The sequence below is a fragment of the Schistocerca nitens genome, chromosome 7 (assembly GCF_023898315.1).
Source record: "Schistocerca nitens isolate TAMUIC-IGC-003100 chromosome 7, iqSchNite1.1, whole genome shotgun sequence".
In the NCBI taxonomy this organism is placed as follows: Eukaryota; Metazoa; Arthropoda; class Insecta; order Orthoptera; family Acrididae; genus Schistocerca; species Schistocerca nitens.
This window is the reverse complement of record NC_064620.1, coordinates 62330799-62358128: the sequence shown is the minus strand read 5'-3', so window position 1 is coordinate 62358128 and position 27330 is coordinate 62330799. Positions and strand designations below refer to the sequence as shown.

The window sequence follows — 27330 nt, the reverse complement described above, 5'->3', positions numbered from 1 at the left end:
AAGAAATTCGTACCTGGAATCAGCTCACAAAATCATATTTACGACTAACTCTCTAAAATATCCCTGGAATAAACTGAAACTGACAACATACAGAGACTTTAGGTGTATCCTTGTACCTGAAATTGCAGTGGAGGCCCAAGACCCTAATTTGAGAGACGACTTCCATTCCATTTCTGGACTTCAAGGACAAACTCTATGAATTTACTGCCAAACTATCTCGATTTCACAATATATATGCTACCCCAAAGGCTGTAAACCTGTAGGGAAAAGCTGCCCCTTGGCCAACAGAAGAACTAAATCGGTTCATGAATCTCAGAGACACTGCTATCACAATTACAAACGACCTCCTACCATTGAAAATGAAACTAATTACAAGCAGAAAGCAAACAGATTAAATTAATCTGAGAGAAACGGTAACTAAGTCATGCCAATACGTTAATCTGAAACTGAAAGACCAGATGTTATGCGGAAAAGCTGTGTGATCTTGAAAAGTATAGGCAAAGTAGAGGCTGCTGACCCCTTGGTCCCAACCAAGGAAGTAGACCATTACTTGACTTACGCGATAAGCTTAATTGAAACATAAACATAGACTTATTGATTATTTTACTGAAGTAAATGATGGTAGCCATGTATTATTCTGTCTTGAGGTGAGGACGCCGTCGAAAAATTCTTCACATCAGCATTTACTGTACAGGACGTCGTAGCAGTCCAAATGATCAAGCTTATTGCTGACCCACTACTGCTCACAACAACACCTGCTACCTAGACTTTGAAGCTCCTGCCTGGACAACACAACAGAAACACTCGTTTCCATTAGAATACAAGCACTACAGCTCCGATTTGCTAAGAAGAGTAGCTGGATACATTCTTGATGATATTATTACCCAGTGGGCAGAAAATATTTAGACAGACTGAGGAAAATCAAGAGTTTCGACTAAGAGGACGTAACAGGCAAATGCCTAACATATGCAGAGAGAAGAAGAAAAGACAGCGTATTGAAAGTATTATGATTTTCTTAAGTAACTGTGATTTTAATAAATTTCGTAATTACATACAAAACTCTGGTCTTATGTAAGAGTGCTCCTGAAGCCATTAATCTCTCCAGGTTAAATGAATAGTTAAAAAATTTAACATAACATACAAGTTGTCCCAGGATGAATGGTCAATATTCATGGATGATAGGAATGATCATTTGAAGCACAAAACTTCAGGAGGATATATGCACTATACTGGATGGTTTCCGAGATAGAACATATTTACTTTACATTGTTATTTATTTTCTGTATTATTCAGTACATTGTCAGTGTTTACAATGTACCACAGTAGTGTAGGTGAAGTCGAGATAAATAATTTGATACAGAACATTTGGTCTATCAAATTGGGAAACTACCTCAAATTGCTTTACAAAACCTACCTACATCTCAGTGCATGTGCATCGTGCAACATTTTTATTATTCTCTCTTTCTCTTGATGCAAACTGTAAAGCCTAATGAAATAATGGATAGGACCCTTTCTATAGGAAATTTTGTACTGCAGCACATTTTCACTATAGGTCGCGGGTTTCATGTAATTCAAGGAAAATGAACAAATGTAACTTTAAATGTGTTCTGTCTCAGAAACAATTTGGAGTAGGGCATATTGTAGGGAAGCAGCCTACTCACACCGTATAAAATTCACATCAGTCTTTCCATTGTGTGCCAGCCAGTCCGCTGTAACTAGCTCTGACGTCATAAATGTTGTGCAATACTTTAAAAATCAAGTAAATAACCTGAAACGTTTCTAGCATGTCAGGAGTAATACTAAATCAATGTGTGTTGAATATCAGTTCAATACTTTAACCATTTTCGAAATTTGGACGTTTTTCTGTAAAAATCATTGGTGCAACAGAAAACAGCTAAAAACTTTAAAAAAATTATATTTAGATTCCTTTTTCATAATAATTTAGTAGAAACAGTATTCTGGATCTTACAAATTAAAATTTTACTTGAAATTCATGATTTTCTGGTTTTTGTCTTAAAAATTAAGGAAGCAAGATAGATTAAGTAGGTGAATAAATAAGGCTAGGATGTTCAAATTTAAGTAGAAGGGAGATCCGCTATAACCATAAAGATGTGAGAAGTTTCAAGTGAATAACTATAAAACTACAGCGATAGCGTATCTCCAAAGGGCAAGTTCAGAGCTCGTCTACTGCGTATAGTGTAATTAAATTAATTCTCTCGCCCAAAATATTTGACTTAGCCACGTCAGACTTTTATTATGATTACTTACGTGTGTGCTGATTGCACATTTAAATTGAGAGCTTCATCGGCCATCAGCAAAGGAAGCAATGATTTGTTCGATAACTTTAAGTGGTGCATTACTAGCCCAGCGGCTAGGCGGGAGAGCGGATTTGATCAGGCGTTCCCTTAACCGTCCGCTCCGCAGCTTTATATATAAGAACGCTGCGCGAGAGAAAAAGGCCCCAGTTCTCTCCAGACGCTGATTAGCGCACCACCTGTGCCGGGAGTCGCGTCGCATCGGTATCATTGCTATAAACAGCCTCAGATGCCATAATAAGTTACTCGGTATATGCGTAACCATGAAATCGTTTTCGAGTGAAGTATTAATTCTGGTATGACTTTAATGATCTATCTTCAGTTTGCATATGTCGTATTTTCACGTGCCGCCGCGGGACAGGCATTCTACCATTATTTAGCGTGGCGTTTGATGAACATTATCATCAAATTATGGCGAGCATTCACTTAAACATTTAATTTGAACAGTTATAGTTGCATCAGCGCATTAGACTCTGAACTGCTCTGGTTGTTGGATTGTGTGGATTCTTTTTGGTCTGTGACTTTCAGAATATAGTGATCATTTTAGAAAGAATGGTTTTTGATTATGGATCCCAGACAATCTCCTAATTCCTCAGAGCTATAAGCTGTAGCTATAAATGTATTTCTCAGATGAGGTGGGCACTAGGAATTCTAATTACAGGCTTCACGTTTTGCTGATCACTTTCTGGTTGCCAATATTGTAGTTAGAGAGCCAGTGTTGAGAATGGCAAACAACAGCATTAAATAAATAAATACAAAACATATATTAACAACTTATTCCACCCACCGCCCCACATATGGTGCATCGGCCGGGAAAAACAAAACATTTAATGCACCAATTATTGCACCCGTCGCCTCACATATAGTGCATCGGCCGGGAATTCATCTTTTCTACACTACATTCTACAATATATAATAACAATAATTCCACCCGCTGCCCCACAATATGATAATGTTTAGTTTTTTGCTTCAAATGATCGGTCCTGTCATATCTATGAATGCTGACCATGCTTCCTGAGACAGCCTGTGCACATGGACTATCATATGGTTTATAATAAGTATGTGTTACACATAACGTTATTTTTTATAAAAAGCTGAACTCGGATCGATAGGTCCTCAGGCAGGAAAGCGAGTTGCAGGCTGTATTACCGTGCCAAGAATGCAGAGGACAAAGTGACACCTCAAGTTGTCATGTGATCTGTTCCGTGTGATCTCATCTGTGAGAGTAGTGGGGAGCAGTGAGCTACCTTGCAATCCAATCCATAAGAGTGGTGGGGAGAAGTGAGCTAGTGAACTACCTTGTACTCTGATCCCTAAGAATGGTGGGAGGCAGTGAGCTACTGACCTCCTTGTGATCTGACCACTGAGGGTGGTGGGGAGCAGTGAGCTTGTGAGATGGCTTTTGGTGTGGCCTAGCAGTTCTAGGCGCTTCAGTCTGGAACCCCCCGACCGCTGTGGTCGCAGGTTCGAATCCTACCTCGGCATGGATGTGTGTGATGTCCTAAGGTTAGTTAGGTTTAAGTAATTCTAAGTTCTAGGGGACTGATGACGTCAGATGTTAAGTCCAATAGTGCTCAGAACCATTTGAACCATTTTTTAGATGGCTTTTGGTCCGATCAGTGAGAGTGGTGGGAGCGCCAGGCTATTGGGTGGGGAGTGATGCCTGCATCACTTTGTGATATGTGCGCAGTGGCTGAAGACTACAGTTTACATGACTGCTGACAACACATTCCAAGAGCGATATTAAGTCAAAGGATAGGAAATAACACGCCCGCATCTCGTGGTCATGCGGTAGCGTTCTCGCTTCACACGCCTGGGTTCCCGGGTTCGATTCCCGGCGGGGTCAGGGATTTTCTCTGCCTCGTGATGGCTGGGTGTTGTGTGATGTCCTTAGGTTAGTTAGGTTTAAGTAGTTCTAAGTTCTAGGGGACTGATGACCATAGATGTTAAGTCCCATAGTACTCAGAGCCATTTGAACCATTTGATAGGAAATAACAACTCTCTCTAAAGTATATAAACGTTTATCGAACTTCTGAAATTTGAGGTTTTCTTTTCAAATCGAGAGAAGAAACATTACACTGGAAGTGTTTCCTAAGTTAATGTATCACTATCAAGGACTGGTAATTCGCTAGTCTCTGTAGCTGCGCAGTCAATGAGGTGGATAGCAAAGTAACTGGATCTGGGTTCACTACTCAGCTCGGTCAAAGTTTTTTTCCCCTCTTGGAGACTGGGTGTTGTGTTGTGCTTATTTTCGTACCGTCGTAAGTGCCATTACTATTAAGATGACTGAATGGACACAGCCATCAGGCCAATGAATTGAATGAGAAAATGGAACTTAGTTTATATTCTGTTGTTTTCATGGATGAGAAAAGCTTAACATACTAATAAGCCATATAAATCCACATACGCACATTGTCTATAACACATTTTTTGTAGCTTGGGAAACATTTTCTTAAGGATGTGGCATGGGGCGCCATTGCAGCAGCCTACTGCAGAATTTTCATTCTGCTCATTACAGTTTTTATGAATCACCCGCTCTTACAAGGATCTGGCTCTTTGAATCAATTCAGGAGCAGACTGCCCATCTCTAATATGTAGTCGTCAGCTGTGGTGGGTGTGGTGTGGCTGGCGGGGATTGACCAGCTGGGGTGGCGACAGGTGCTGTCGAGAAGGAAATATCGGAGTTGTACAGAGCACTATCGAGTTGTTGAAGGGAAGATATCCATAGGTTATTATTTGATTAGATCTGGGGATAGCTGCTTGCAGAACCCTATTGTTTGTATGCAGCATGGTAGGGAGACTGGCAATGGGCGTGGCTCGGTTGACTGAGCTCCACCACTAGATAGGGACAGATTCGTCATCTGAGAGCCAGACGCGGTAATACAAGTGACGGCATAGGGGCTGAACAAGTGTCATTAAATGCCAACACTGGTCTCCCACAAGATGGTAAGACTGCTTACATATCTTGGGCTCAGACGATGTTTCGTAGGTGGTTTGATTTGGTTCGTTGCAGTATGAGTTGGCAGCTGGTGCCACGTGGCGATGAGGGTTTCGAGTGTGCACATGGGAGACTAGAAGAAGTCACTTTCACTCACACTTTTTTGTTTGACATGCTCAGGCAGTTCGTGAAGAACATTATCAAGCCCAGTGAAAGGTCTGAGGTCTGAAAATTCTCTTTTGGTCACTGGTATCCGTTGTCCTGGCGGCAGTTTGCATGTTCATTATAAACGTGGTGGATGTACTGTCACCTGTGGTGAACACTCTGTAACAGGTGGCTGGGGTCGAGTAGTATAATATACAGACACCATGGTGAAGTATTCTACATTCATTTGCCGTGAACATAAACCGAACATATATAAGAAACAATTGCGTGATACACACATTTTAAGACAAAAGTGGGAACTGGCGATCGAGTATAGTGAACTTAAGCTATGATCCTTAGTTGCTGCATGTGATAAGTTAGCCAGAGTCAACACTGCTGGCCAGTGTCGCTACAGGCATGATCTGGAAGAATCACCCTCAACATCTTTCTCAATAAAGATCAATTCGCTGGCCTCCATGGCATGCCACATCACATCAAAACAATCCACAATGCATCTGAAATGGCAGCATGCATACAGTCCGTCAACAGACTGTCGCTGCATCACATCACGTAAAGGCTTCTTGGAAGAAAGGTTTGACGGTGTCATCATCTGAAAACATAGAAAGTGAACCTGTTTCCGACGCGCACAATTATCTTATAGTAGAGGATGTTGTGCCTTTGTCTTTTCTTAATCTTCATTTTATTATTACGCTTTGTTTTCGTGGAAAATTGCAAATATTACATTACAACTTGGATATACACTGACGGACAAAAAATGTCAATACCAAGAAAGAGTTATGATATTTAAACGAAAGTTGGTAGGCGTGTTTCTGCATCTGAAAGATGATGTCTATTGAGATTTTGCGCCAGATGCGTAAGAGTGGCGCTAGCAGTGCCCCTATGAGGATGTAAATCAGGTTTGCTTTAAATGCACACTGTAACGATCGTAAGTTATACTTACCTTTTGAGATTGGACGTGGGGAATAAATGTCAGTTATGAATGGTTTTAAGGTGACAAAGACGAAATTATCACCACCTCACTGAGTCTGAACAAGGTCATGTAATAGGGCTATGAGAGGCAGGATGTTCCTTCTGCAAAATTGCAAAAATACTTGGCAGGAATGTAGCCACTGTACATGATTGCTGGCAGTGGTGGTCACAACAATGTATGGTTGCTAGACGACTGGGCACATGCTACTACTGAGAGGGAAGATCACTATGTTGAATGTGTGGCTCTGGTGCGTCATACTGCATCTGCAGCAGCAATTTGAGGACCAGTTGGAACCACAGTGATGCAATGAACTGTTACACATCCATTACTTCAATGACAGTTGCAAACCAGACTCCCTGTAGCATGCATTTATCCCAAACCACAGCCATCTGTGATGTCAAGCGAGAGCTCATTGGAAGGCAGGGTGGAAGTCTATTGTGATTTCTGATTAAAGCAGGTTCTTCCGCAGTGCCAATGATGGTCGTATGTTGGTTAGAAGGAGACCAATTGAGGGCCTGCAACCAACCTGTCTATGTGCTACATTCACTGCACCTATGCCTGGAGCTATTGTCAGGGATGCAATTTTGTATAACAGCAGGAACACCTTGACTGCAAATTTGTACATCAGTCTACTGAGTCGACCTGTTGTGCTCCCCTTCATGAATATCATTCCAGTGGGTATTTCTGAACAAAATAACGCTCGCCCACATACTGACGTTGCAACAAAACATGCTCTACAGAGTGTCAACATGTTTTCTGGGGCTGCTCGATCATCAGATATGTCTCTAATCGAGCACATATGTGACCTCATCATATGACAACTCCAATGTCATTCACAAACAGCATCAGTCATCCCTGTATTGACCGACCAAGTACAACAGTCATGGAACTTCATAGCACAAATTGACATCTGGCACTAGTACAACACAATTCAAGAACTAATGTATACTTGCTTTCAACATTCTGGTGGTCACATGGGTTATCAATGTACCACCATTTCACATCTGCAATGGCTTCTCTCGCATTTACATTAACCTTTGATCCTGCAATATTAATCACTTAAACATGTTACCTAGACAAATGTATTCCCAAAATTTCATTACTCTATATTAATTATTTTTTGGTGTTACAATTTTTTCTTTCAGTGTATTATTCCATTGAATATTGTTCCACAAGCAAGGTCAGATATCTGAAAGTGAAAAATTATTTAGGTTTTACAATACATAGAACATAGCAGACACCCACATTCTATATATATGAGAACATAAGTTGATGCAGAAATTTTCATTAAATAAAAGTTAAAAGTCGGCTTTAATGAAGAGGGAGCAGGAGATTATCGTTTAACATCCCATCAACAATGAGGTCATTAGAGAGGAAACACAAACTCAGATTAGGGAAGGATGGAGAATCAGCTGTGTCCTTTCAAAGGAACCATCCTGATGTTTGCCTTAAGTGATTTATGGAAATCACAGAAAACATAAATCTGGATGGCTGAAGGCAATTTCAGTGTGCTGACCACTGCACTGCCTCACTCCATTTTAATGAAGAAGAAGAACACAGTTGTTTATGATGCTATTAGTTATGCAAGAGAAAAAACATAATAGATAAAACAGCCTCTACTTATTCCCTTATGAAATATTGTTTGATGCGTATGTGCTTACATGTTTATAATACTATATCATTTGTTAAAACCTACCTATTAACCAAATATAGCACATTAACATTATATGAGCACATTCATAACTATGGAACAAGACAGCAGTCTGACCTACATATGATTCAGTCCAGAACACTTGTTACCAAAAAAGAGTCCTACATCTTTGGATACGGATGTGTAATAGCTTAGCAGCTAAAATTAAAAAAAAACACACAGAAATACCAAGAGTTTTCACATGTATATTAAAAAAATTTCTTTTCGAGCAAAATGTTTACACAGTAAATGATTTTTTTTAATGTAATAAAAGTCAACCACTTTCTTAATAATTAATCACTTAGGCCTGATTATAGTCCATGTCACTTTCAAGTATGGACAAGTGAAAGAACAATGTGATGTCTATTACCTTTTTTAATATGAACAACTTCCATGAATCAATTAAAATTGAAAAAATATAATTGTAAAAATTACTTGTAAAATGTATGCTGACTTGTACACTATCATATGTGCAAATTGTAAAATATTATGATTTGTTTTTATACTTGAACACAGTTTCTATAGTTCTGGAAATTCGCGATATAATGAGATAAATTATAATAAAACAATTTTTCACTAAACATATGCAGCAAACCATCATCACAAATAATGTCTGCCGTCTTCTCAATATTTCTGTCAATAAAAATTTTTGGGAGACACAACAAACACGATCTATACTTGACATGCACATCAAGGAGCACTGTATGCAGTCAAGTATTTGGCAAGCATAGTTAAGTTTGACAAAATGTTTGATCATTTATGGAGACCTTAACCCTTTAGAATAACAAGATGCGAATCCCGAGACATAAATAACAACGTGGGGTAAAAATTTACCCCACGTTTTTCTAAATTATCACTGTTTAAAAAAGTACTAGAGTAGTATAAAGTAATAATCAAATCATGTGCAACATTTATTAATAAGTATTGTTAAAGTTTTACTATATGACAAGCACATAATAATTATAATATCAATGTATTTTATTGTATCATGGTTGTCATATACGGAAATATGAGATTGCACTTATCTATTGCATTCAATTACCCTTTTTGTTATAACACTGCAAAACAGTATAGAACATATCATAAAGCATAAGAATCATTGAAGGAATTGTTTAGCATAATATATGTGTAGCAGTAAAAAATATAAGGCTAACATTTACGAAAAATAGTTCCTTATGTAAAAGCAAACACTGATTTTTTAAATTAATTTCAAAATTTGATGATTATATCAAACATTTTCAAACTAAACTGTTATGGGAACTTTGGCAAATATCTTTCTGATGGTCTTTGCACATTGGTTTCGAACAGACACAGCATTCAAAGGAACTTTTCCAGTCTTCATTTCGACTGCAAAGAGAGCATCATCCACTTTTATTTGAGATCGTTTCTGGTTGTGCTGCTGATCTTGGAATATGGTTCCCAAAATGTGCCAAAATCTGATCCATGGTTATGCAATGCTCTTTGGGTGAATTTTTTCTCATGAGTCTGTCTTTCATTTCTGTTTCGACCAGCCCAAAAGCCAATGACTTGAGAAAATCGCTTCGGCTGTTTGTGCCAGCATTCCCCTTATACAAGACAAAACTGTTTATTCTTGGTGCATCTAAAAGCCCTTACATGTAATCCATTGGACAAGGCTTGTTTTTCGTACTGTGGTCTTGTTGTGGTATAGTAAATCAAATATATCGTCTCTCCCTTTGTTATCACTATAGAAAAGTACTATGTTCGATTTCTTTGTCTTCTCATCTATTTCACATATCTCATGCATCGTTGAGAAAAGAATAACGTTTTTATTTTTCTTTGGAATGAATGACTCTAACATTTTTCTCTCCTTTAAATGAATACAGATGAAGAAACTCCTGTACCCTTGGTTTGAAGCAGGGATTCTGGGATTTGTGGTTTGCTATTGCTTAAGATGCCAACCATTGTCATCTTTTTGTTGGCCAGTTTGTTGGCTACTTCACAATAACCATACCAGTTGTCCATTGTAATGTTCCAGTTGGTTCCATATATATGTGCACATAATTTCATCACATAATATGTAGGAATTGAAACACATGGATCCCTAGTCTCTTTTCCCTAATACGGGATGTAAAAAGTAATATTTCTCTGCCTCACATAATGAAATTATCTTTTGCCCATATTCCTCCAGCTTGCTTGGCAGATACGTTTTGAATGGGCATCTGCCTCGGAAGCTAAGGAGTGTCTCGTCAATGGTTAGGAGAGCAACGGAGTGTATGGTTCTTTACTATGCTAGACAAACATACACCATAAATCATGGAATGCAGTGAACTTGTCTGCTGTTCTTCTTTGTAATCTAGTATGTTGGTCATCAAATCTTAGATTATTGATAAAAAGGTCGAATCGGTTTTTCATCATAACTTCTCGGAAGAATGGGGACCCTTTTACCACAGACCATGAATCAGTACAATTGACATGCCATTTTTAGAGCTCCACTTATAAAAAGTATACCAAACAAGGCTTTTATTTCGTTTTGCTTGATATCTCAAATACACCATTGCAACCATGTGAATTTTGCCCTTGAATAAGCAATTTTTTGGTATGTGTACATAACTATTAGTGAAAGCGTGTTTTTAGTAAATAATAGTTCAAAAAATTTCATGTGAGACATTTCGTCTGTTGCCTCGCTGTGTGCACCAAGTAATGTATCACTATATACTTTGCTGTCACAGTTTTATATGGAAGGGGTGTGTGTTCCAACAATTCTCATGTCTGCCTTATAAAATTTTTCTTACTTGGCGATCATCTTCATCTGATGAATCAACTTCAAATGGCGTTACATCGAATTCATCATTCTCCTTGTTGTCTGTGATATGACCGTCTTCAGGTTCACTCACATCTTCGTCTGAGTCACTGTAATTTACGTTTTCAGCTTCTTGACACTCAAATTATCTTATTATTTCCTCTGGAGTTCTTAATATTTTCTCAGAAGACATTTTCTGTGCCTTCAAAAGAATGTACCACCTATTCTGTAAACAAGAAAATTTAAGTTAAGTAACAAGGTGGGGTATTTTTTCCCTGGCGGATTTAACAGATAAATTTCACAATTTACCTGTTAAAGGATGATTAAAAAGGACTGAGGTAAGTTTTTACCCCACCCGTTATTCTAGAGTTAAAATAGGAGTGGCAATTACCGAAATGGTAGCGGTGTGGCATCTTTTCCACCCATATGTGATGCAGGAGGAGGATAAGAAGAAAATCAATATTCTACACTTAATATACAAGTGAGATGCAGTGGTACTAAAAAAAAAAAATATCTCTTCCACAGAAAATGTGGGCTACACGTTTACATATCAGGATATTTTGATAAAATGCCAATAGAGGACCACATAGAAGAGAATAAATTTTAAGCCACTCCCTGGACCAGCATCTTATTTTCTTCCCCTTCTCTAAACACAGTATCATAGTCAGTGTTAGAAATCCTTCATGTGTATATGTAGCCATTTCCACTAGTGTCAAAATACAGCATCTGCTTGAAATTGAGGTTAAACTGATAAACTTTGTTTTTATTCATACATGCATATTTGACAAATCTGCAACTAGATAAGGGTTAATTTGACAAATAAGTTGCTTCTTTACATGGACATTAACATAATACACAAGGAATTCCATCATGGTGAAAAAATAGGAATGTGGTGCACTATTGGCTGTGAGAGAAAAATAGGCCAAATTTTTTTCCAGGAAACAATTAACATTGAGAGGTGGCCTATGTGGAATACATTTTGGGATCCGTTTACTGTCAGTTAACTGGAAGTGCTTCCGCGACTTTTAGCAGGGCTTTGTGACAGCACGCACAGCCGGCGTCTGATAATACCAAGTTAATGCCGTGTTTCAAGCTAGAGCTATTGCTAACAACATTATGGCCTCCTCAATTCCCCCAGTTTAACCCCAGCGATTTTTATCTCTGGGGAACACTAAAAGAGAACGTTACAAAGCAAATCCACACACTCCAGATGGTATTAAAATTAACATTAGTCAAGAAATTGCTGCCATTTCTCAGAGGGAAGTGCGAAGCGCAATGAGGAATTTCCTACCCGGTTGTCAGAAATCCCCTGAACAACGAAGGGTGGCAGTTGATGTATCCCTTGCTTAATATACGCAAGTAATTTACGTTTCTTATTTTAAGCTGTTATGTTATGTAGGTTAGAAAAAATTTACGCGACAAACCCTAGGCCTACCATATTGACTGCGAGCACCTTGTCACCCACACGGCGGACGTAGCAGCCAGCCTCGTTGGCCTGCAGCGCGTCACGAAAGCGGCTGCGTTCTCCCGTATACGAGCAGATCACGTTTAAAATGTACCTGGCCGGTATGAGGGCCATTGGGGGAAGTAGCTATAAAAATCTCAAGATATTAGTAAACTATAGCAAGGCACAAATGACAACATTAGATCAGTGGAAGAACCTACGCCTTTTATCTTGTTGAAATTTATTCGGTAGACAGTATTTTTATTACGTGTTATTTGCTTGTGAATTAAGAATGCAAGACGAGAGGGAACACAAGACGCAATGAGACACGACTAAATGCGTTTACGGGTCTATGTATAGCTGAAATAGCCTACAATGTTATTTACAAACTATCTCCTACAACACGTACAAAATTGTGTATTGTTATTATTTTAAATTCCTTAAATTATAATTATTTTTTGTTGCGTTGGTTATTTAAAGTCGTTATTCAGAAATTATTCGCTTCCTGTGCTTATTTGATTGTTCCCTACAAAAAAAAAGTAAAATAAAATAGTAGGCCGCTAAATACATATACACAAAGTCAATGACGTTGCGCTACCTTAATTGGAAGTTAAGTTGCGATCTGTATCTGACGAATAACCTTTGATTTAAAACTGATAAGTCACTGTGTATTTTTATTCTCGATGATTCTGAGACCTTTAGAATTTGACGATATACCTACGGACAAAGTGCGTCGCTCGCAGTCATTCGTGAGTTGTCAGTGGTCCTTGACAGAGCTGATCAATTTTATGTTGTTGTTTTGTGCCGATAAAGTGTTGGTTATTGCGGTGGAGCGCAGCTGTAGATAACAGTGTCATTCATAACATTCCTGTTTGTTGTGGCATTGGAGACTCCAATTTCCATATTTTGTTGCGTAAAACTACGAATCCTAATAGTTTTACGCTTTTTAAAATTTTGTCAAAATGACTTCGGTAATTACCATTCCCAGTAAATTACCGCTGCTTGTTACTAATGATGAAGTGCTGCTGCCGGGATCATCGAAAAAATTTACCATAACTGACCCGAGCAAGTAAGTGTGAATGGTCATTGAATTGTTAAATCAATCACATCCAACTTGATAACATGAGATATTTGGCGGTTGTCTGTATCACAGAGATAATGAAATCAGTGTGAGATAATTTCACTGAATGTAAAATTTGTAAACCATTCTTTAGCCTAATTTCTGTATACAAAACGCCTATTTATTTATTTATTTTGATCCATCTTTGAGCATTTCTATGGAATCGATGGCGTCGTAGGGAGTTTACATACATTGTACAAACACACAGTACTAGTAGTAATACGAGGCACATAAATTATACACTAGAGAAAAATTTCGTAATTTTACAGTACATAGAAAATAATATACAGAAGTATCAAATATCCTATTGTCATACTAATTTAAATACAAAACAGTTTATAGTTAATTATCTTTACAGTAACAAGTATGATTCAAGTATGCCTTAACTTAGCTCTTCGTTGCATATACGACTACGACAACAAGAAATCTGTTTCCAATATGTTCTTTTTAGTTGGGTTTAGAGGTGTCAGCTGAATAGCAGAATTGATCATCAGTTGCCCTGTTATGACAACTTAAACTTAGAAGTCCTCAATTTGATGGTAATATGTAAATGCCTTAATGTTATTCGTAATAAATCATAAAAGTGGGTTTGAAACAAAATGTGATACACATACCACAAAACAAAATATAAAAATAACTTACATATGAAGACAGAAATCTTCATCTTCATGTGTGATCTTTTACCACAGGCATAAAGGATACTGAGAGTTCCCAGAAATACGGTAGTAGTGTTCATTAGCTCCCTATCTCCCCACCCCCCCTCCAGATAACCATGCACATTAGTACGCTGCTTTCTGGGTTTGGGGAGGTGCGCTGGCCCCATATCAAATCTGCTGGGGGGATTCACAACAAGGGCTGGTGTGTTGGCCAGCCTCGTTGTAGTGTTTAGGTTGTTTCCCATATCAGACTGGATGAATACGGAGCTGTTACCCACATTCCACCTCAGCTGCAAGCTTTGCAAACATTTTGAATACGTGCTCACATTTTCACATGGATAACACTAGACCCACAGATGGGGTACACAATTTCCATTTGGGTGTGGGGGGCAAAAGGGGTGGTGACAGGAAGGGCACCTGGTCACTCTGTCACTAAATTTGGGAAGTACTCTTTAACATGCCAACATTGTAAAAATACAGGATAAGGCCAGGAGAAGGTAGTAGTTCATTAGCGTCCACTCCCAATCATAATTTACCTGAGAATATGGATAGGGTTTCAGTGAACAGCATAGACATTCGATTACTAAATGTATAGTAATAAGTCATTCCATTTCAAGTGGCCTGTATTCAGATAAGCTCCCCACTCCACCACCTTCAATTTTGATGAAATTTTTATAGGATGTACAGATGGGATGTAAGTGAAGCAGTGCCAAATTACACCTCCACGTGTAGTATGGTTGGGCCACTAGCCACATTTTTGTAAAGGCTAGTTTTATGACATTGCAACAAATGAATTAATCAACTTTGTTTTACCTTTGCTCAGTATCTAAGAGATCCATTTTGCTGAAACTTTGTGATCCTGTTCACCTTTGTGGGTACAGTAGCTCAGTTGTAGAACTTTATGGTAAATTCATCATCATGCGCTAACCAAATAGCTCCTAAATCTTGTCATAACAAATTTTGACTATACTTTATTGGCTTATATATACTAAAAGAACAACTGTCTGAAGCTGAGTCTTTGCTCATCTGCAGCTTGTAAACACTTCGGAAAGCTCTTCAAGGGGCACCTAAGTTGCTCAAATAATAGCAGAGTTATCTAAGTTCAAAGTCTACTAAAAAATTTAAGTAATCAGTTTTGGCTCACATTCAAGAGGTCATACCTCGAAAGAGATCACTTAAATCTGATTTTTCTGGGCACCAGTGAAGAGAACTCACTTTGTTAGATCAGAAAAAGTTTTTTTTCTTATTTTTGAGATCTTCCATTTAAGAACAAATAAACTTATGTTTTCATTGCTTGAAAAAATGCAGTCACACAATCTTGTGTTGGCCCATGGTGGTTTTGCCACTACCAGTCTTAATCTGTATGGTTCCCAAGCCATAATATTTCAGTTCTCATTCATTCAGTTGCTGAAATGTGTTATTAATAGCAATTACAGTTGATTTTAGCAAGCTATAATGTTGGCCCATTCCTGTTGTTGATGGAGCTGGAATGACAGAAATAATGTATTGGTCTGGAATCCAACAAACATCCTGCTCTGTTGGCCAATAGAATGAATATGCAGGTCCGCTGGGGTGCATGAAACTAAGACACCATTTTCTTTGTCTGAAATTTCAGAGACATTATCACATCCACCATTTTCCATTAGTAAATACAAGCAATGTATTGGTCTGGTCATAAAGCTGCAATATTTCTGTGAGAAACTGTTGTTTGACTTTGGTCAGCATTTGCCACAAAACAATTTGTGTCATTGGATACTGTTCTAATACAAACTTGCTTTTCATTTAATGGCATAAAGTGATGATTCTCTCTTGTTCCTGATACTGTGCAGTCATGTTTGAACCTTTCTGCCTGCTCAGTTTTTGATGCTTTAATTTCTTTTTTTGAAACAAAAATGTATTGGATTCCATTGATATTAGGCCTATATTTTTTGTACAGTATTTAACCAAATCAGTTGGTATCAAAATATGGTCTTCAGTTGGTCTTTGAAGGCTTGCTCTTGCTGCAAGGCACTTTACAGTTCTTCCAACTCCATCACATGGTGATTTTTCATGCCTTGTAGCAAAAAAAAGTTCCATTCAGTTGAGATTCCAGAGTAGTTTTGATGGTGGCAGAGAGTCAGAAAATATTTTAGTTTTTATACTGTTCTGCTGACCCATCACTGAAGTAGTAAATATGTATGATCTTTCCAAGGTGACACTTTGGATCTTCTATTAATTACACTATAAAAGCTTATACTGCGATTGCGTCATGCTTCAGGCTGTCACTTATTACACAGTAGCTGGTGCTGTTTATGTCCAAGTTATTTCTGGAGTACATAACAAATGGGTGTAAAGTTGATTGGCTGTTATTGCAGTGAAAACTTTGAGCTGCATCAAAAACCATTAAGATGATGAATTTTTGGCTTGAGGTTTTCTTTTGTGCTCTTTAGGGCTTGCTTAAGTGCTTCGCAATATAATGAAGAGTGGAAAGCTTGTAAATTTTTGAAATCAGATCTTCAATAAAATCCTCAGTGGTTATCTGCTTTGCTTGTAATGTATCTCTGTCAGTGTGCACCCACTGTTTGCACTCATCAATATCATCTGGATCACTGTCTTCAAAACTGCTTTCTAAAAACTGTTGCAGAAGTTATTTTCCTGGACAGATTTCACACCGATGAAGCACGTTGTCTTTGGATTCCAAATCACACATTGTTTTAGCAATCACTTTTTTCTAATCTTGTTTAATTGGGCAGTTTGCAAGCATGAATTTTACATAGGCCTATTGTTGTAAAGTGCAAAAACAGACTGAGTGGGTTGCTGCAGATCTACAGTGATCACCATTTTGGCCTAAATTCACAAAATTTGGTAAATCCAATTTCAGGCACATGCTGATGTCAATATGCTGCAGACATTTATTTCAAAGTCTTCAAAAGAAGGTATTTTTGCATCAAAACTTCCTTCCCATCCATTCTAAATGGTACACAGTCCTTTTTACCTGGACAAATTTGGCCAAATTTTTCATTTTGGAAAAATGTTACCACTTTTTCATTTACAGCATCTAGAATCCTTCTTGCTACACTTGTTCTTAGGCAGAGCTAATGCACAATTTTCTGCCTTTAACTTCCTAGCTGCTTTGTCCATCCTTTCTGAAAAGCCAAGTTCTTGCAGTGTCTCTTTTGTAGTCCAGTTTTGAGCGACTAATGTCAAAATCTGCTATTTTTCAGGCTGTCTTGACAATTAAAACTTTTCTTTCAATTCTTTAGTCAGGTGCTTTTAATCTTCACAATCATGACATGCCTTGCTTGCACTAGATGTTTGAAAATCTGTTGGGTTGAAGCTTTCAGCAGCAGCAGCAGCAGCAGTGTAATTCACAATTGCCTCTTGAGTTACACTTATTTTTTCATTTTGAATAGCCTTTGGCATACCTCGTTGATACTCTCTGAAATTCTGGAGGGGAGACCCCAAAAGCAATTAGACTTGCATCGAGTAATTCTGCTGGATGTAACTCTGCTTCATCTTCTGATTGGGATGAAGAATGACAGACATCTTTGTGCTTTTCTTGCTGAAATTCTTTTTCTACAATTAGACAGATATTCTGCCCGGATTTCACATTTCTTTGTCACACCTTTGAATTGCTTTGCTGTTTCTACATTAACAATCTGCAAAACCCATTTTTGGAGTTGAAATTATATGCGTGGACTCCACAGCATATGACAATATATAACAAGTTAATGGGCAAACACATATGTAATATGAAACCAGAAATTTTAAAAATGTGGCTACAGCAGATTCTGTGGGATAAATGCTACTATTCTACAGAAGAATTCAAAGAGGATGAAATGATAACTTGAGCAAAGAGTAATTAAGTGTTAGATTTTATTGTACATGTGTACAACAAAATTGGGGATAACAGAAGCATCAGATTCCACCCCTTGCTTTGACCAATGACATCACCAGTATGGCGGAAACGACAATTCCCAACAACTCCCATACCGCTCCTATGACGTCATCACGTAAATATGACAACAAACACGAAAATAGATCCAAAAATATAACAAAACTAATGGGACAAGTGGGGGAAATTGAGGGTTTTTGGGTGGGGACAAAGTAAATATAAACACACACCACTACACCAAACGACAAAAAACACTAAAATAAGATCCCACAACCTTCCCAAATTCCACTACACACAAAAATCCACTGGTATCGATCACTTCCCTTGACCTATATAGGTCAACAGAAACAACCAATACCACACTATAAATCTCAAAAATTTTACCACCACCACAATTAATCATGCAAAAAAAGAAAGAAAGAAAAAATCAAAATTGGAATCAAACACTTTCCTTGACCTGTATAGGTCAACAGCAATTAAGCCTCATTTCTTCACGACACACTGAACACTTCACGACTTCAGCCAACAGGCCGAATAGCTGAAGAAATTTTATTAGAGTCAACGCAATGTCCCCTATCATCGCTGACAACTGAAAACTGTTGACCTTGTCACTCATATCCATACCTACGTAAGACATAAGAAAGTAATTTACCAAGATTCACACATGACGAACAGAAAAAAAAAAAAACTACAATAATGTTGACATAACAAAACCAAAATCGTTAACTCACTGAAAAATATTCTGCTGAAAGCACAATCACTACCGATACCACACATGTGCAATGCAGCCACGCAAATGAACCCCATACGCCACATAACACGCTACCCATAAACACACAACCAGAGAGAACCACCGACCGCAACAATGTGCCACCTATAAACACACCACACACTCAAACTAAACCAAAAACATCACCTAACACACAACACATAAACACACCACCAGTGAGCATGATGACATCACTCTCACAAACTAAACTCGGCGCCGTCGTGACGTCACACACCACAACAGCGTTATGTCACGGGTCAAAGCCGACGGATGGAATCGGATGCTTCCATTTACCCCAAAATTGTATGATTATTATGATGCTGTTTTTTTAAACACCAGTTGTTCTTTCTTTATGGTGCAATTTTGCCACAGTTTTGATGTGTCTCCGGTACCAGAATCAAATGATGTGGATTTTATATGTTATGAGGTAAACACAACTCAATTCACAGAATAGTTCTGTACACGAAAAGTTTTACAACAGGATCTCTGTAGTGTAGGATTCATACTTGTCAAAAAGTATTGCTTTGTGATGAAAGCATGTTTGTGCATTTTCAGTAAGACTTATTTCACTTCTTCGGTTGAGTAATTCTTGTTCTACTGAAAATTCTTTGATATGTTTGAAGCCTTGTTGGTGTGTGTATATGTTTTCAGGCGACACGCAGAATTATTTGCAAGACCAGTGCTACATGGCATTGAAACATCTTCGATATCCATTAATCCATTAAACTACAATTCAGTTTTACTTCCAATTGGCTTTGCTTTCAGTATTTAATAATGTAAAAGTTCTGTGTATTTCCAACTGGGAAAAATTTAACAGTCAAAGATTACGAAAACTTTCATAGGGAATTGAACAGAAAAAGAATTTAAATGACCAAATAAACATTTCTAAAACTTCAGACGCCTTCAAATAATTTGTACTTCAGAAAAAAACATGTTTATGTAGTAATGAGAACAGACTTTACATCATATAAAAAAGCACACATTAAATCTGAACATTCTTCACTACACAAAACTGTGCTTCAGAATCATTGTTGAAGCTTGTTTTTAAACTCCATTGTTGCCTCTAAACTTGTCTGTCTCAAAAACAAAAACAAACTACTTCTGAGCTTTGTGACACACTGACAGGTTGCAGATGAGTAAATAATCCGCTTCAGAAAGGTATCCTTTTAGTAGATACAAGCTGATAATGTATGATTAGAATTTGTTACGAGAAGAATTATGAGCCACTTTGATGGCACATTATCATGAATTTACCACAATTTGACCTTTAGTTCTGCAACTAAGCTATTGTGCCCCAAAAGCTGAACAGGATCATGAAGTTTCAGCATGACAGGACTTTCAGATCCTGAGGAATGATAAAATGAAGGCGATGATTTTTAAATTGTGATGTCAAAAAACAAGGCTTTACAAAAAGGTGGTTAGTAGCCCAACCATACTACTTATGGAGCTGTAATTTGCCAGGGCTTCATCTAAGTTCTGTATGTACGTCTTGTAAAAATGTCATCAATATTGGAGAGGATCAAGTGGGGACCCTTAGGCCACTTAACATGGAATGACCATAATTTAGGAACAGGAGCTGAAGAGAACCATTGAAAGCAAAAGAACTTTTTTTGTTTTAATGTGGCTTCTTTACTGATTACTTAAACTTTTAATTTGCACCTTTTTAAAGTATAAGGAGAGTATGCCAAACAACCTTAGCAAGTAATGCAGCGATGCTGTCATTGATGATAGGTGTTTTGAAGTGATTTGCAGAAGCAATTGATTATAACTGTATCTCTGTGAAGTAGTAGGGCTTGTAATAACTAGAAGTTATAAAATGTGAAATATGATTTCCTTATCAGGGTTAAAAAAAAAAAAAAATGCTTGCTGCATCTGTGGTGTTTCATAAGATGATCACAATGGGAGATTCCTGTGGGCTGTTTGTCACTCATGCCAAAATGCAGTGATTGGCTTACTTTGATGAGTTTTACAATGTGTACCACCAGTCTGATTTCGAAGTAATCATGTCTGAGATATGGCTCAAGCCAAACACCTCCTCTGACTCCACCTACATGCTTCTAAGGGTTAATTGTGTAACTATGATGCCCTACAAAAGTGCTGTTTAGGTACTTCATTGCAGGATATAAACAATGAGCTGACACTGGACAATAAAGTCTGCGAATTAAGGCACAGAATTATTGCTATGTCCCTAAACATTCTGTCAGAGTGAAAAGGGATCCTACTCCATGGCTCACTATAGAACTGCACCAGATAATGAATAAATGTGATTCTGCATGTAGAAGATTCAAGTGAAATACAACTCCAGAACTATATGAATTATACAGAAAGCTGTGAAACAAACTGAATCAAAATGTGCATAGTGCCAAAATCATACATGCCTGCTCTGTTGTAGGCAGATTGTTGAATTCTGCAGCACTGTGGAAAAGACTATGCAACTTCTGCATAGGAAAGGCAAAATCGGATAGTTTCCCAGCCACTGCAGATGTTGTAAATAATTTTTTTCCTGAACAGCAGTCGGTTCCCAAGCCGTGAAAGGAACTGTTTATTATTTGGCGATTGTTTCCAGTATGAATTCTGGAAACAGTTCCAGGCTGTGGCTAAGCCATGTTTTGGCAATATTCTTTCTTCCAGAAGTGGTGCCCAGCATGGTTTGTAGGAGAACTTTGTAAAGCTTGGAAGGTAGGAGATGAGGAACTGACAGAGGTCTGGCATACAGTTTTAATGTATGAGGAAGTTTCAGATCAGCACACGCACTGCTGCAGATTGAAAATGTATACTGGAGGTAACATTCAAATAATATATGCACAGTATAACTAGGCACTTTCCTGGACATGGAAAAATTGTTGGAAGTCGGGTGACTTTCGGCAATTACTAGTTGACTACTGTATTGGTTATGCTTCCAGTACTCTGTGAAAAGTGCTAAGTTATATTTTCCGTATAGTCCATGCAAAACTTCCTGCATTCACATTTTTAGTAGTTTTTGGGATTGGCTAGTAACGTGAGAAACAAACATTGTGAACTGAACGTATAGCATAATTGGAAGCTGTTAGTATAAATCAGACCCATCTGGCATTTTAAGTTGCAGTTTTGCATTTTAAGTAGGAAGGATAATAGCAGGGAATGGTAAAACAGTTTTGAGATTTCATGACAAATGACTCTGGGCATTATACTTTTTGTGTTTCTTTAAACTTGTACATCTGTGTGCGTGATGGGGCTGGATGTGAATTCGGTTTGGGAATATTCCACCCACACTCCATTGGAGTCATCTGCCTTCACAAGCCCCTCTCAGGGTATGCCTTCACTGTTTTCAAAGATTTGGATTAAACTCGTCAAACAGAATAGCATCTAAAGGAAGCTGCCGAGATGAATACTCTGCAAAATTAACTGTGGACACAGAACAATTAATTTTTGTGTCACAACAGAGAAACCGCTTCCAGAATATGTGGTTCATATTACAAACACCATCTGTCCTATTGTAGATTCATCCGGCCTACACTCTTCAGAACTACATAGGAGACAGCCAATTTTCGAATTGAATAAGCAGCCCTGCTCTGCAGACAGTAGCCATTGTGCAGCCTTGCAGAGTACCATGTAGTGAAACGGTCAGGCTCATGTGTAGACATGTTGGTAAAAACTCCCATCTATTTGGATAAGGAGGGGAAAAAGTGCAGCAGTTCTATTATCCTAAAGAAACTTGAAGCCAAATTTTGTATATTAAATTTTAGCAAACAACCCTTAATTTGTTGATTGTCTCCACTGCTGTTTCGTGGATGCTTGCACATTGTTGTAGGCAATATACCATATACGCAAGACAAACTGATAATAAGTGAACAAGATTGTTGAATGTTGTCACATTGCCATTATTTATTGAGATAAAAAAACGCTATCAACTATAGTGAAGTAGAAAAAAATTGCATTATAAATTTAAAAAATACAAAATACTATTATTTTATAAAGTATCAAACTTACTTGAAACAATTTTGTAACCCCTTCCACACCCAGCTCCAGAGGATTTACAAGTCTTTTGCGAGTATGTGCATGGGGCTCCAACCCATTGCAGTGCTTCTTCCTTTCATGTGCTGCAATTTTGCTCTCTGTGAGATTTTTCTAACAGTGGAAACTCCAGTTAGTAATATCAACAGTGTAGGAAAAGACAGATTGCTACCTACTCTAAAGAAGACACGTTAAGTTGCAGACAGACACAATTAAGACACTTACATAAGCTTCCAGCCACAGTCTTCATCAGTAAACACACACACACACACACACACACACACACACACACACACACACACACACACACACGCCCAAGCAAGCAAGCGCACCTCATGCGCACATGACCGCAAACTCCAGTAAATGCTTAAAATTGTGTGCATGAGGTATACTTGCTTGTGTGTATGAATGCTGTGTGTCTCTCTCTTTTATTGATGAAGGCTGTGGCTGGAAGCTTATGTAAGTGTCTTTTTATTGTGCCTGTCTGCAACTATATCTTTTTTTTTTTTTTTTTCTGACATATTCTCGCCCCCCCCCCCCCCCCCCCCCCCCCGCCTCCACTTACCTGCGGGTTTGGGGGTAAGAATAAATAGACCCGCGGTCTTCCTGCCTGTCATAAGAGGTGACTAAAAGGAGACTCAAATGTTTCGGCCCTTATGTGATGGCCCCTCTTGGGTTTGACCACCATATTTCAAATTTATTCCAAAGAGTGAGCCAATTGGGGAAGTGTGCATTACTTGGTGCGTTTTGTCCATTATGCATTGAGACCTTTAGCCAGCTTATTCATCGTTGCATTGCAGTCCCACTCATTCTCCATCTCTTGGGCGAGGATACATTCATGGGTGCGATTTCCGCCATGCACTCTGCAGTGTCGCTTTCTGCGCTGATGACGACCATGGACCACTTGCCACCTAATACCCAGCACGGTAACCAGTCCATTGTGGTGGCCGCCATGTACCCTGTTGGTTATAGCCCTCTCACAACACAGGGATCGCTCTACTGATGCCTGTGCCGTTAACTCCCCACGTATGCCAAGGAGAAGATACTTATCTCCCTGGGGCATCGGGACTCCCAGCAATGGCCATCCTGCCAGGTGGCCCTTGCTGTGGCTGGGTGGCGCCCGTGGGGAAGGCCCTTGGTCGGAGTAGGTGGCATCAGGGTGGATGACGCGCAATGAAGCGTGGCACATCTTCTCTTGCTGGTGGCGAACCACCAGCAGTCTCGAAGCGTTTGAGGGCTCACTTTAATGCAAACATGTATGACCCCAAATCATTCCCTTCCCTGGCCACACCATGGAAGGAGCGAAAGGCTGTGAATGACAGTGAGAAGTATTTGTCCTGGTATCTAGTCTGTATGAGAGCTGATGGGGAATCCTTTGTGTCCATGAAGCCTCAGTTCTTTGTAGAGCATTTAGAAGACAAGTTCGGGGAGGTGAAGGGCTTGTCAAAAATGCGGTCCAGGTCAGTCTTGATAAAAACAGTGTCCTCTGCCCAGTCACGAGCATTACTCACTTGTAAGAAGCTGGGGGATGTTTCTGTTACTATCACGCCCCATAAAAGCTTAAATATGGTCCAGGGGATTATCTTCTACAGGGACCTTCTTTTACAGTCCGATGACAAGCTGCGCGCCAACTTAGAGCCACGAGGTGTCCATTTCATCCGGCGCGTCCACTGGGGTTCGAGGGATAATCAGGTTGCCACCGGTGCCTTCATCTTGACCTTAGAGGGTGACACATTACCCGAGAAGGTGAAGGTGATGGTCTACCACTGTGATGTTAAGCCGTATATCCCTCCCCCGATGCGGTGCTTCAAGTGTTGGAAGTTTGGCCATATGTCTTCCCGCTGTGCTTCCAGCCTCATATGTCGTGATTGTGGTCGTCCATCCCATCCCGATACTCCATGTGCCCTGCCTCCCATCTGTGTCAACTACGGAGAGCACCATCCCCCCATCCCCCTTGCTCGCCGGACTGTAAGATTCTACAGAAGGAATGGAAAATAATGGAATACAAGACTCTGGACCGACTGACCTACACTGAGGCTAAACGGAAATTTGAACGGCTTCATCCCATGCACATGACATCATCTTATGCCGCCACTGTCACTCCTGTTACAGCTCCATCTGTTGCACCACATACAGTCAGCTCTCAGAGCCAAAGGACTGCACCTGGCCCCTTGATGGTGGCGGCCACTTCCCTCCCTGCTGCTCCCACACCACCTATCTCAGGAGCAGCACCCCCTCAACCATCGGGGACACCAGCCCTTCTAAGCCGGAGGAGCATAAGTCTTCTTAGACTTCTGTCGCTAGGAATGGATCCCTTGGGTCACTCCCTTCCCAGGTTCCTACCAGTGGCAAACCAGACACACACCAGGGGCTGAAGAAGCCCCAGGTAGCTGGTCATAGGGCTTCACGGTCCTCTTCAGTCCCGGAGACTGAGTCAAAGATGCCCTCCCAGCAAGGGCAACCAAAGGAACATCGTGAGAAATCAAAATCAAAGACCCCTAAGACTAAGGAAATTACGGTGGCACCGATTCCACCATTACCTACAAGCTCTGCATCTGAGGACGTGGTGGAGATTCTTGTGTCCGCTGAGGACCTAGATCTTGCTGGTCCCTCAGACATGATGTATGTCGCTCCCGTCGGTACTCAATCGGTGGCAGCAGGTGACCCAGCAGTGTAATCTGCCTACTCGGTCCCTTCACGCCTTTCTCGGCCATGGACAATGTCATCCTCCAGTGGAACCGCAGTGGTTTTTTCCGCCATCTTGCTGAGCTCCGACAACTTCTCAGCCTTCACCCTTTCTTCTGCATTGCTCTTCAGGAAACTTTGTTTCCGGTGATGCGAACCACCGCCTTCTGTGGCTATTGGGGTTATTATAAGAACCGAGCAGCTTATGAGAGGGTATCTGGTGGCATCTGCATCTACGTCCTTCATTCTCTTTACAGCGAGTCTGTCCCTCTACAAACACCTTTAGAGGCTGTCGCTGTTCGGGTGTGGATGTCTCAGGATGTAACTGTCTGCAGTCTCTATCTTCCACCAGATGGTGGTGTGCCGCAGCATGTCCTGGTTGCGCTGTTAGACCAATTGCTGCCACCTTTTTTGTTACTGGGCGACTTCAACGCCCATAACCCTCTGTGGGGTGGATCAGTAGCAACAGGCCGAGGCAGCATCATTGAGCAAGTATTGTCACAGCTCAACCGTTCTCTTTTAAATATTGGTGCCTTCACACATTTCAGTGTTGCGCATGGCATGTACTCGGCCATCGACCTTTCGATCTGCAGCCCTAGCCTATTACCATCTGTCCATTGGAGTGTGCATGATGACTTGTGTGGTAGTGACCACTTTCTGATCTTTCTGTCACTGCCACAGCGTCACTCTTCTGAGCGCCCCTGCAAATGGGCTATGAATAAGGCTGACTGGGACTTGTTCACTTCCATTGCCACTATTGAGCCTCTTACCAATGACGCCATTGATGCGTTGGTTCACTCGGTCACCACCGGCATCATTACTGCTGCAGAATCTGCCATTCCCTGTTCTTGTGGGTCCCCTCAGTGGAGAACTGTACCTTGGTTGTCACCCGAGATTGCAGAGGCAGTTAAAGATCGCAAGGCGGGCACTCCAGCGCCACAAGCAGCATCACTCATTGGAACACCTCATCACCTTTAAAGGGCTCTGTGCACGAGCCCGCCGCCTCATTTGCCAACATAAGCAGGAGTGCTGGGAAAGGTATGTCTCCACCATTGGCCTCCGTACTTCTCCATCGCAGGTTTGGGCCAAGATCAGGTGACTCTATGGCTATCGGACCCCCGTCAGTGTACCTGCACTTTCACTGAATGGAGCAGTCTGTACTGACTCCCGACACAATTCTAAACCGCTTGGAGGAGCATTTTGCTCAGAGTTCCGCTTCTGCAAGGTACCCACTGGCCTTCCGCTCCCTGAAAGAGCGGTTGGAACGTCGGAGCTTTTCATTTCACACACGCCACCCTGAATCGTACAATGCTCCATTCAGTGAGTGGGAATTCCAAAGTGCCCTAGCCGCTTGCCCTGATATAGCTCCTGGGCCAGATCGCATCCACTGTCTGATGCTCAAACAACTCTCGGTGGACTGCCAGTGATGCCTCCTAGACCTTTTCAACTGTATCTGGGTTGAGGGTGAGTTCCCGTCGCAATGGCGTGAAAGCATCACAATCCCCATGTTGAAAACCTGGCATCAGGTACCCATATGGTGTAGTCCACTGACCATGCTCAGATTGTACTGTTGCTGCCTGAGACTTCATCTCCCTGTGCATGCTGAGGAATAGATGCCTGTACATTTGGAGGCACCAGAACTCTGAACAGTAACCACCACACCAGGTGGGCTTTGCTTTGGCTGGGGAGGGATATTCGCACCCAGAAAATGTCAAAATCATGTTTTACCATTACGATGTGAAGCCATAGTTTTCACTCTGTGTGGTGTTTTAAACACCAGTGCTTTGGGTGAATGCTATCCAGGTGTACATATAACCCAATTTGTGGAGACTGTGGCTGGCCATTTCACAAATATTCACCATGAATGCTACCATTGGTCTGTGTCAGTTGCAGGAATGACAAACCTCCCCAATACCCGAAGTGTGCTAATGTACTCAAGAAGTGTGAAAT

General features: G+C 40.1%; 1 protein-coding gene across 1 annotated transcript in view; it reads left to right on the top strand.

Annotated features, from left to right (window-relative positions):
* Positions 1–12916: 12916 nt before the first annotated feature.
* The window catches only part of LOC126195044 (lon protease homolog 2, peroxisomal-like), a 115673-nt gene continuing 101259 nt past the window's right edge, over positions 12917–27330 (top strand). The window contains exon 1 of the mRNA XM_049933490.1: positions 12917–13352. Within this exon, the coding sequence (XP_049789447.1) occupies positions 13246–13352 (107 nt within the window). The 5' untranslated portion in view covers positions 12917–13245. The remainder of the gene's footprint in view (positions 13353–27330) is intronic.